Genomic DNA, 12,420 nt, shown 5'->3' with positions numbered 1-12,420 from the left:
AGCAACTTATTCATACACAAACAGGCTACAGTCTATGTACACAACATTTTTAAGCATATTTAGCATAGGTTTAAAACTGCAAAAAGTAAATTTAAAAAGTGGTAATAGCAGCATTATAATAATAGATTGTTATTTCAGCACAGTTATAATTTGAATGGTTATGTTTATCTTAATCCCACCAACAAAGACACCAGAAAGATTAACATCTTATATTGGTTTGTATATATAATTAATTACAACTAGGAAAAAATTACACACTGACTTCAACATCACTACAGCATTTCACTGTTTATTCTTTTTTAATGGCTTACATTTCCTAAATTGGTCTTTTGACTGTGCAATTAAAATTGAGAAAAACTAATATAAAAACCTACTCCTATAGCTGTCTGCATCAATTAATGTCTTAAAGGTCAAAATGGATTCTTCTCCATTACCTCTGGCAGGCATGCTGGGCTCTGATTCCTTGAGGCAGGCAGGCTATGGGTCACCCTGGAACATGTCCTGCTGAAGGAGACACATGCACTTGGTGGATGGATGTACCTAGAGCAGAGGAATTGTTTTATAATCTCTGACTGCCTGAAGAAGGAATAAGAAAGGTCAAAACATCCACCCTTAAGATACATTTTCTGCTCAGAAGCACTAGGCTTCTCAAAAACGTCTGCAAAAATGGAGGTGGAGTCCTAAACAGAGAAAATGTAATTTAAAATGATAAACAGATGCAGCAGCCACAAAGCAGAGGGAGTGGCACAGGGCTCTGATGGTCACAGCAAGGCATTTGCCTGCTTTGTCAATTTTTTTTTTTAGATGCTATGCAATTGCTTAGCTTGCTTTGTGCTTCAGGTTTTGTCTGTCCTAGTCACATGTGTTGTATCTGTTTGTTGAGATGTCTGTGCCCATGGCAATGCTTCCTGGAGCAAGGAGGTTCGGTCACACCCTGGTGGGGCGCAGGCATTGTCCTGACCACGAGAAGGAGAGCAGAAGCGTTGGTGAGAGAGGCCTGTGCCCTCCCAGCACCACCCCTCTGCAGTGTTTTGCGCTCTGTCTCTCCATCTGACGTGCAACACCATTCCTGGCCTTGGGAAAGAGTCTCACTGACCCCACAGGGATCCAGCCATCAGAGAGAACTTTTTTCTTCATTAACTGTATTTCATACTCCTGATGAAGGGACTTTAATCCTAAGGGAGAGTCCAGCCTTGTGAGCCCCACATTTTTGGTGCAGGATGCAGGCACAGGAAAATGTCTGCTCTTTGTGTGAGACAACCTAGTGAGCCTGTAGAGAGTCAGGTGGGAGCAAGGACAGAAACACCAGTCAGAGAGAGGAGGCAGAGCAAAACCAATCAACTTCTGTCTCCTAAAATAATCCTTTTCTTTTAAAGGTGAAAAATGTCGAAGTTTTATTGACCTTGCCCCGGCTTCTGAAAAAGGTAAGACAAAACAGTCAAGGCTTCTTCCCATTTTACAAATTGCATCAGTATTGTTTCTTGTCGTACTTCAGTGCCAGGGGAAACATTACTTCCTAAGCACACGAGCACCTACATGTCATCCAGATTACACACAGTCAGGTGAAACAAATGCCAAGGGTTTATGACAGCTGTTTACTTGGTTTATGCAGATCTGTCATTTCTCTGATGCATTTTCTCTTCATTCAGCTGATTTTTTTTCAAGAATATAAAGATCTATATTGTAATACAGACATTTCTTTTCTTCCTCTAGTGAGGAAGGACATGCTACATGGTTTCCTCAGGCCATGAAGACATTTATGGTCAGAAAGCTGCAGTCACAGTACCAAATGTCTTTTGGTGAAAGCAAATCATCTAGATGCTTGTTTGCTTGATTTACCATTGAAAAAAATATATATTCAAGCGCACAGAGACAGGCTGCAAAGATTTTCCTTGCCCTGGCATTGGAGTTGTAAATTCTCAACACCAGTTTAACCCATATTTCAAAGTAGTATTTATCAGGAAAAAATGGGTAGGGTTCAATTAAAAAAAATGGGCAGCTGAGCCCATTCTGCTCCCTGCTCACGACAGAGTGCTCTGCCCACAGCTGAAGAGGTGCACGAGCCTTGCAGTGCCCTTCATACTAGCAGTGGGCTTCTGGAGAATCCAAAGGACAGATGAAAATTCATGTTTGTACAAAGAAGCGGTGTATTTTGTTAGATCACTTGAGACAATCACAAAACCTTTTGGGCATACAGTACCTCCATCAGGTCTGGCAGAGAGGCAGTAAGTGGTGTAAGGAACAGTTGTTCTTAGTTTGTCTGAATTGCTGATCAGCTGGACAAATTGAAAGAGAAGAGCAATTACCATTAATAAAGCAGTAGGGTATTTCTATGAGAGAAACAGTAACAGAGACAGCCTCTGTGAAATTCATTGTAAGTAAACGTAAATAAATTATGCACATAAGGGAAGAACAATCCTGGGATTACTGCCACTAAATGGGCTCTGAGTTAAGTCTTACACACACAAATGGGACCTTGGGGCGTAACCATTCTTATGAAAACACTAGCTCAATACTCAGCAACAGTCAAAAAACAATCAGCTAGAAAACATTAGCAAAGGATTTGAGAACAGAGCAGAGAGTATCCTGTTGCATGAGGACTGTAACCAAAGCTTCACCTTTATATAAAATACAGTGTGTTTTTTTGTCCTTTTTAGTCCAGAACACAGAATGGCATCAAGGATAATCATAGGTCTGGAAGGTTCTGTACAAGGACAAGACTAAGACTTTCCAGCCTGAAGGAGAAGCATGTGAGAAGAGATATGATGGGCATTGATAAAGGCATAAGAGGAACTGAAAAGGCAACTGGGGGAATGGTAGTTCACTGCCTTTCCCAGTGCAAGGACTAGTGGGCATTGCATGACACCTTCAGGAGACAGACTCAAAACAAGCACAATCTGTCTGTTGCAAAGGCAATGGGATGTTTTCATGCTTTATCCATCTTCTGTGAAAGTTCATTATGGTGCATAATGCTTGGTTGCATCACCCACACACTTTCCAAAACAGCATTTAGCGCTTTAAGTATTTCTTTTTGTTGTGTGAAATGCTGTCAGCAAATTTTTTTTTAGTAGAATTTTAGAGTTACTGCACAGTGTCACTGTATATTTCCAGACTATTCTATTCTTCCTTTTTAAGGAAGGCAGGCCCTTCTGCTGTAGTGATGTCAAGAAAGTTGTATCTATTTCTGAAGTTTTCCAATAGAGTTGTAAAGCATATTGACAGAAAGAGAGGAGAATGCTCTGTCAGAGATGGAAAATGCTGACCATCTGACTCACAAACAAAGCCAGGATAAATTCCGCAACTGTAGATCGTTGGACACTGCAACATACTTAATCTTAATTTTTCACCATCAGTCTTATACTGTCCAGAGATACTTCCACCAGATGTGAAGAGAAAATTATGTCGGTGATGCCCAATTTACTTTCACTGCAGAATTCTTTAACTTCTTGACTTATTTGGCTCTTTTCCTATTAAAAAGAACCTTCCACTCCCTTAATTTCTTCATCCCCTGTCAGCATTGACTTTAATGGCCAGAGGCTTGTCAAGTACTCAGTTACACCCAATACTGGGACAGATTCTCAATTTTTCTTCCAAGTAAACGAGATATGATAAAACGCAGAAAATATCACAGTTTGAGTTCAGTTATACAAACATATTGTGGTTTTCACAGTCCATTGTGTAACTGGGAATTTTTGGACTAAACATCTTCACAATGAGACTTCATCTTATTCAGTTTCCGTACATATTGTTAGCATCACTTACAACTAAAAAGTGGTTGTTCAAGCTTCAATTATCTAAAATGTCTCAACGAGTACATGCTCCATTACTGCAAAATGAGCACTCAGGTTTTCCAAAGTTTTCTTTTCAGTAGGTTTTCCCTGATCCAAAGAAGACCTCTATCTAACCAACTGTTAAGCTACACACAGGCTGTTGAAGCCTGGGCCTCCTTCTGAGCACATCATCTTCCACTTTTAAGACATGCTAAAAGGAAGCCTAAGAACAAACTTAGTCTAGTTGTACAGCTAGTCTCTTCTGGAGTCTGTCATCAACAGCAAGTCAGTACAAAACTCCTTGATAATATTTAAAACCTGCTTAGCATAGAAAAGCTAATCACCAAAACTCACAGTAATATAAAACCATTTATGCTAAGGCAAGCTACATCCTTACCACAAATCTTGCATTCATAAATGAAAATGTTTCTTATTCTTACTGTAAAAATGTAATAGCTTATGCTTGAGCTTTCTATCTTTAATCCGTTTGTGCTGATCTCTAGTGTAGCTGGATACTATATCTCTGATCAGTTATTATTCCCTTTGCATATATCACACCCATGACATCTACTAAAAGGAGGCAGCAAAATTTGGGGGCAAACAGACCCACAGTATGGTATAAATAAGCGTTTCCAACCCACACTAGGAGAGCTCTTCCCTGCATTTAAGGCAGCTGCCAACAATCTGTCAGAACCTTGTAAGCCTAACATTGAATTTATTAGCTATTGCTGGTTGTTAGTGCCAAATCTGCTTAACAAAATCAGCTTGGTGATGGTAGATAATAACTAGAAAAAAAAAACATTTTCTGTGTCCACAAATATTTCTTATTACAATTTCCATTTGCTGTTGATAAAGGATGATAGGGTAATAGCTGGTTATATTGGCCAGGACTTTTAATAGGCTCTCACAGAGCAGATGTTGTCGGATCCCATGACGTGTGCTATTTTCTAATGTTTGTTACAGATGTGAGTAGAAAGCTAGCAAGTTATTTCCAAAAGGAGTCACAAGGGAACTGTCACAGTAGGCTGGACCTGATCTTTCAGTTCTGAATTGCTCCTGGGGTCTTCTCCACAAAACTTAATCACAGTTTTGTTCCTGCTGAGTATTTTGATATCCAAAGAATAATATGATAACCTATTTAGTGAGGGACACTTACATGATACACTCAGTTTTCAGCTGCTTGGTCTAATTTTGGATGCGGCTTGAAACCTTTCCTCTCCCTTTGGGCTGTTGTAAGCCTTCCTAGAACATCTTTCTGCCATGCTCCCTGTTGCAGTGTCCAACCAGAACACTGAGGCTGGGACACACTCCACCACTATCCTCCTCTCCCCATACCTTTTGGGTGCACCTTCTAGCTCCCCTTTACCATTGCATCAAATCTGCACCTGAGAGGACTTCCAAGAGGCCATGGAGGATAGGTTCAAAAGGAAGAGACCAAGGCCAAGTATTATGTCTGGAAACTGTGGCACCACAATGGAAAGCAAAATGTGGCTATATATGTCCCATCAAATGATCTGATAAATTGCTTCACTGACTAGCATAACACCACAGCTATATATGTATATAGGTCTGTTCCTCCCCCTGCCCAGAACTGTGTGGGGATTCAAATTCCCACATCCTTCTATAGATGCATAAATGTCAGCTGTCAATGACAGTGACACCGTGAGAGCCAGAGGATGGGGAGTCACGACCAGCTGAACTCCTTGTGTAAGTGAAGGCTGGGATATATACAGTGGAAATAAGTTGGAAGCAGAATTTTTGCTAAAGAACTTTGCTGGGGAAGAGTGAGGGTCTACAGGAAACATGGGGCCCCCAAGAGTTTTGTTCTCCAAGGCTGTGACTCAGGCACTTCCAAGTACCTGGAGTGCCTCCAGCACATGCTGAAATGAGGTGCTCCAGCCTGAGGAGTTCTGTTGCAAAGTTGCCTCAGGAACAGTCTCAAAGGTCAGCATTGGCCCAAAATTTAGAGATGGCTACACCAACACAGGACAGGAGTCACAGGACAGACTCCTTACAGGTGTGGTACAATCTGGTCTAAGTTACTCTAATGCTCTGTAGAACCTCACTTGCTTCAGCTGTGGTACTTATGGAATAATATCCACAATGAACGGCAAAGCAGCAGGTCATCAGCAACTGCCTATATTGCAGTGCTTTCTGCTTATTTATAGGGAAATTCACATGTATAAAACAAACAAGACTTTTTAGAAACTATAGAGGTTGAGGCAAGGCAAAACCTTGCAGAAGGAAAATGTTCATTGCTAGTGAGCATTTAACAGTCCAAAATGTTACAGGGGACTTTTTAAAATTAAAGACTGTACTGGCAGAGGTAGGAGATGCCTTCTGCATGTCCTCTACACAGCCCATAATGATGCATCCTGTAGAGATGAAGCAATAAAAATTCTATATTATCTAAAGAGTAGCTGGCAAAACTAAGGTAGCACATGGCAAACAGCACATAAATAAAGTCTCACCTAAACACAGCACAGAAAAAGAGAAATCTGAGCCAAATCTATACATGCTTCGAAGCCAGCACTACAACAGCAATTAATGAGAAGAGAAACTAGATGCCTGATTCTAATGGATACTGACATAATAGGTGTACCAGAAATTTGATGGGAGAAAGATAATTAGTGGGACAATAACGTCTTGGTACTGATTACACTGAAAGACAAAGCAGATGTCAGGTACTAAAGCTGAATCAGAATAACAAGGTAATGTCATTAATGAGCAACAAAATCTCTGTGGATGGATTCCATGCTCAGATAAAAAATACAGAATTATATTAGTGATCACCCATTGGAATAACTTACAGTAGCAGGGTTAAACTTGATATCAGAGAAGGTATAAGGATAGAAAGCAAAACAGTAGGAGCAGACTTCAAAACCCCATGCAAAAACTGAGAAACATCATGCTTGGCACAATGCAGAGACTAAAATTAGGACAAATTTTATGAGCATGGAGAAAAGAGTTGCAAAACCTGTAACTCTTGACTTATTCCTGAGTGGTGTGGGGACCATGATTCTAAATGTTGGTAAGAAATACCTCGTATCCAGGACTAACAGAGAGAGATTCGGTTCCCTTGCAGAAGCAAGAAAAGTTAAAAACAAAAACAAAAAAACAAACAAACAAAAAAGTTGCGAAGAAGGGTATGCAAGAAAAACGAGTTGATTAAAAGTAATTAAAAGGTTCAGCTAAAAGGACAGATGGAGCTTGAAAACTTTGACAATACTAGATATACTACAGACATCTAAACTATTCACAAATCCTTCTCAGTCACTCAGTGACTGAGAGAAAATGGCAGATAATATTTGGTGTTGGTAAACGCAAAGTGGCGAACATGAAGAGTAATCCTACCTTTACATATATAGTGATGGGTTCTGAATGAGCTTTTCCCCCTCAGGATAGAGTTCCTGGAGTGATGACAGACACTTCTATGAAACCATTAATTCACTGCTCTGCAGACATTAAGAAAAGATAAAAAGAAACATTGGGATCATTGTAGGAAATAAAGAACAAAACAAAAATGTCACCATGCCACCACATGTATTCATGATGCACCCACTCGCAGCACTCTGTGCACCTCTCACCCCTCCTCTGCCAGCCCCAGCTCAAAAAAGTTATGATAAAATTGAAAGAGGTAGAGAGAAGACTTTGACAGTTATGGTCAAGGATAGGGAATACTTTTTTGTTTGCGGACAGCGCAGAACAGATTTCAGGCTGGAAAAGAGACAAATGAAACTCGTAAGAGCCAAGTTAAAAAACAGACCTCCTTTTTTGGGAACTGGGTAGCTCTTCTTGAGAAGAAAAAAAAAAAAGAGGACAGATTTTCTAAAAGGACCACTGAGAGACCTGCATCCAGTGAAAAGTAATGTAACTGGGTTTCCCACAAATTGTACACTTTCCAAAACAGTTTCTACTGTCTTCTTGAATATTTTGTATTTTGATCGCATTAGTCTTAATATATCTGCAATAGGGTATATACATACCCACACAGACACATACCTGTGCACTTGTTTTAGGAGAGCTGTCATTAAGTATGCAGGAAAAAATGTGTTACTAACATTTTATCTGTGTTTTCTTACACATCTGTTATGAAACACTGAAGTTATTTTTAAAAACTCATCAGATATACAAAGATAATACCGTGCTCAGTAGCTGAATTCCTAATTCCTAAAAGGAAGCAAGTCCTGTATTTCACACTGGTGATGTCAAAGACACAGAGAATACTGGTTCTCTGCTGTGGACAATGACAGCCACAGGGTCTGAACATAATTTCTCAGCCCATTGCTGAGGGGGGGAAGTACATCACATGCCCTGCACTGTAGGTCTTCAAAGGGAAACATTTAACCCAAATACATTTAGTAAGGCATATGGGCTAGTCCTTATTTAGAGTATTTTTCATTGTCTTTTCTATTACATAACTCACTATATTACTATTACACCAAGAAAAAAAAGAAAATAAGCACAAAGTTATTCCACAGTCTGCTCAGTATCATGCACAAGATTAAATTCAAAATCAAGCTCAATACCAGAACTATAAAAAGTCACAGAAAACACATCATCCTGTAGAAAAGATTAATTTTAGGATTCACAGCTCCACCTCATCTTTCACAATCAAGAAACTAATGAAGAACTAAAGTTAAACAAAATAGAAACAGCTGGCATTTCTTCTCTCACCTAAGCAGTTTCAGGTATTTGTCATATGGTCTCTCATGTCTGCAAACAGCAGTCTCTTCTCTGGGTGTCGGCCCTTTATCTATCTTGACTGTCTTACTTGCTTTACAACAACAGGTAGTTTTAGGTATCTCTGATAGCTTTTAGGATCATGAAGCTTCCATTCTTTTGGAGGGACGTCTCTCATAGCTCTGTGGTCTACTTCTCCCAGTGTTTTTACACTGCAGCACAAGAGGAGCAGGCAGATGGTCTGATATTATGAGACTGCATTAACCAACAGACGGGCTGACTGCTCAGAGCTGAGTCCCTATGCCAGCCACAACAGCATGCTCAATGTTTATTTCTTTCACCATTTTTTATTGATCACTCCAATATTTCTGGCTTGTAATTGCCAGTATTGGAGCAGCAGAGATGAGCAAATTACTAAAACAATCAGAATGCAACTGGAAGAGAAAGCATGAGATTTACATGGCACTTTCAAGCTTACTTTAATGCTTTTCCCAAATGAGATGCACATTTCTCAATGTGTACCCATTTGTATATTTTTTTCCTCTCTTCTCTCTTGCCCTGAACATGAAGAGGAGAGCTAAAAGTGAGAACCAGGTGTCAGTTCCAACATAGCATGTAAGTCTGGAAAAGCCGAGCAATGACAGCCAGAGTCAAGAAACATAAGGACACCAAATATAGACCAGGAGGAACTAAGCAGACAGGACCAAAAATGTGGAGAAAATTCCATTCAACATAGGTAAACAGAATATTTTTAAAACCAGTAGTGAAAAAAACCAAACACCCACTAGGTCTATGGAGCACTCACCATAAAAACCAGCACCTACTACACATTTTGCAGCTGCCAGTCTGCTCACAGCATTACGCTACTAGCTCTGGAATCAAGTATTAAAGAAATAACAAGATTTTCCCTGATGTGGCAGACCACTGTGTGGGCGCCACAGGCTATGGATGGTCAGCATCTTCCTGAGAATTAGATCTCGATAAGGAAGTGCAAGAGGGCTGTTGGGGCCACTCTTTTCACAGCTATCTCTGCTCCCTTTTGCTTCCTTTCCCAGGAAGGGTGACAACAAGGGCTGCAGTTTTTCAGTTACTAAGAAGTTCTGGGTCCCTCACACACTCTTTAGCTCTAACACAGTACCTTACAGAAAGAAATTTATCTTTAGATTTCCATCATCAAAAAACAAACCAAGGAGAAGGATCGATTCCCATCTAGCACACAGGTGCTCTCCCCCCATCTCCAATGCAAGTGTTATGTTCATAAAGCAGGCCATACAGCCCTGAGGCTGTCAAAGGCAAGCGGGCACAGCTTTTTGTTGCTGGTAACATGACCACAGGTAACAGCTTCCCATCTCCCTGGCTGCTGCAGCATGCAGGGAGACCAAGAAGAATAGTGAAACATTTTTGCACAAAGAAGGAATAATGCCTGTACCACGACTTCCTCCATGCAAACTCACATCACCCAAAACCAAGTTTTACCCTCATATGTGGTTCCTTTCCTCCCATGTTGGATGACATCTAGCTATTTGACTTGTCAGCCTCTTGTGGTTTCCCTGTGTTGTTCAGCCATTCAGGATCTTGGGGACAATGACTGTGAACCATGGGCTAACAGGAGCACTTTCTTCCTCAAGTAGCAGCATCAGTGTCTGGGGCTAGCAGCAATGCCAATGAGGAGGTAGGGAGGTTGCACACTCTCCAGGACAATGTTGCTTGAACACTTGATGTCCCTTCAGCTGTCCAACAATGCAGCACCCAGCTTGTCCTTCGAGTGCAGTGCTCTGGATTTCATCTCAGTCAGCTGCGATAATCCTAATAGTTATTTAGGAGCACACACTGCTCAAGCTCCACTGTTTCTAGTATACAGAAGGTTTTTGTCATATGATGAACCCTGATGTAGAAAAAACCCCAGAGCCTCTACTTGTTTGTATCAGAATTTCTCAGACAGGTTAAGGTTGAATTGACAGAGGAGTGACTTGAAATGATGCCTCACCATAGCTCAGACTATCAGGCTCTGACTATCAGAGCAGATGCGTAATGCTGAGTTATGAGGAATGTGGCAAACATAAACCTTTTCAAGATCTCTTTGCCTGCCTGCACCATTGTCCAGTCTGATTACTTGCTCAGGGACAGCATGGCAGTGTGACAGTTCAAATGAAGCTGCTTTGGTCAGATCCTTGAACTCATCAGCCAGGAGGGCAGTTGTGCTATTAGGAAGGCTGGTAAGCAGCAACCACAGATCATCTTCAGCAGAGAGCAGAGACTGAGACAGTAGGAGGATGAGATCCCACTGAGGCATTCTGAATGTGAGTTTACCCCAATTAGGAAGCTAATTTTCTGTCTGAAAGGGCCCTCAAAAATCAATACAGAATCTGGACTATTGCTTTTTGGGCATTGCTCAGGGAATGCTGGGGCTTTCAGCAGGAAGCATCCCATAGCTTGGCAGTTAATACATTCACTTATGTGGTTTTTTTTTATAATTCTGGCATAATTTCCAAGCTACTAGCCAAAATGCCTGACTTAAATTTTCATGTACACAATTCCTGCCTATGCTGCATATAACATAGTTAACATGACTCAGCAATTTCCTTCAGGAATAGCAAAATTATTTTCCCAGAAGAGATCCTTTATGAGCAAACAGCTCATGTTTATGGATTAAAAACACTTTGAACTCTAACAGCAATTTCTCTGTTGGCCACCTCTTCAGTGCTGCCTTGAGAACATGTACTAATATTGGATCTTTGACAGTAATTTTCATGACCTGACCAGCCTAGAGAAGCAGCCAGGAGGGGATTTCAATATCATTATTTCATCTGGAGATAGGACCTCACAATCTGGCATCAGAAACTGTTAGCGTAGTAAGCTGGCACCAAAAATCAACTTTTCTAATTTGCCAACAAGTATAACTCCATGCCTGCATGTGAATGTAGGTGGTAGGAGGTATAGATGTGTATTTAGGCTCTCTAGAACTAGTTTGTCAGCTGTATTCATCTCCAAAGCTCAACAATAATCGAAATTATGGAACTTTGTGGTTCCAGAAACAGCAGTAAATGCTCCTTTATCATCCTGCTCATAATCGCATTCAGATGTTATCCACGTTCTTGGTATTTCAGCCCAAATTGCTAACGAGTCTAAGAATGGCTTTAATAATACGACACAAGACAACTAAGAATTATCTTTGCATGTTGTGGGGAAAGAGCACAGAAGAGCATGTCAGTAATTTCTTGACATTTCTGAGGTCAGTTTAACCAGAAGTCTCTCACAGAAAAGTCTGCATCAGCAACTGTTGCTTTTTTGTGACAGGAAATTGCAGTGGACCTGAACAAAGAATACTAGATGTTTTGCTATGTATTTTTGCTCAGGATACTGTGAATGGTCCTTGGTGTTTCGTACTCCAGAGGAAAAAGGCCACATGGATACCAACAGAATAACCTGTGGCAACAACAGCAGTTACCCCAGTTTCATATTTATACTTCTTAACTTGGATACCAAACAGGCAAAATCAGCTCAAAACAACTGGAAGTCATTAACCACACTGTTCTTTAGATTCCTTAATCAGGAATTCACTGAAACGTGGTACGATGCTTCGAGTCCTAAGCAGAATTTCTATGACATTTTTCAGAATTCCTATTTCAAAGGAAACTGGCATGGGAGATTCCTGACTCAGAGTGCTCCCTGATGAGAGGTAATAGCGTGTTCATTTACAGTGCCTTCTTCCCTGGTGATCTGGGCTGACTTGAAATAAACTCGGGTTTTGTGAAGAACTTCTGAGCCGAGACTCATTGCAGGCGGAGGTAAAGCTTCTTTACCTTGCTGTCAGAAAAATATTCAGTTTGTTTCATTCATTCAGAAGGTGTCTGCAACCTCCTTTTGTTAACACATTGTCTCTGGCAGATGCACTTAACATGATCACCACAGAAATGCACTCAGTATCTATGAATCTTCTTTCAAAATGTTGATGCTGCCCTCCGCT

At 40.6% G+C, this 12,420-nt stretch overlaps 1 protein-coding gene across 2 annotated transcripts in view; it reads left to right on the top strand.

The window, feature by feature from the left end:
• The window catches only part of GSG1L (GSG1 like), a 59,879-nt gene that overhangs the window by 16,725 nt on the left and 30,734 nt on the right, over positions 1–12,420 (top strand). For both annotated transcript variants that reach the window (XM_037386442.1, XM_037386441.1), the window contains exon 2: positions 1,377–1,424. In XM_037386442.1, coding sequence (XP_037242339.1) covers positions 1,377–1,424 — 48 coding nt within the window. The remainder of the gene's footprint in view (positions 1–1,376; positions 1,425–12,420) is intronic.

The sequence above is a fragment of the Falco rusticolus genome, chromosome 4 (genome assembly GCF_015220075.1).
Source record: "Falco rusticolus isolate bFalRus1 chromosome 4, bFalRus1.pri, whole genome shotgun sequence".
Taxonomy (NCBI): domain Eukaryota; kingdom Metazoa; phylum Chordata; class Aves; order Falconiformes; family Falconidae; genus Falco; species Falco rusticolus.
Note: the sequence above shows the minus strand (reverse complement) of the source record. Positions and strands in the feature narration are given on the sequence as shown.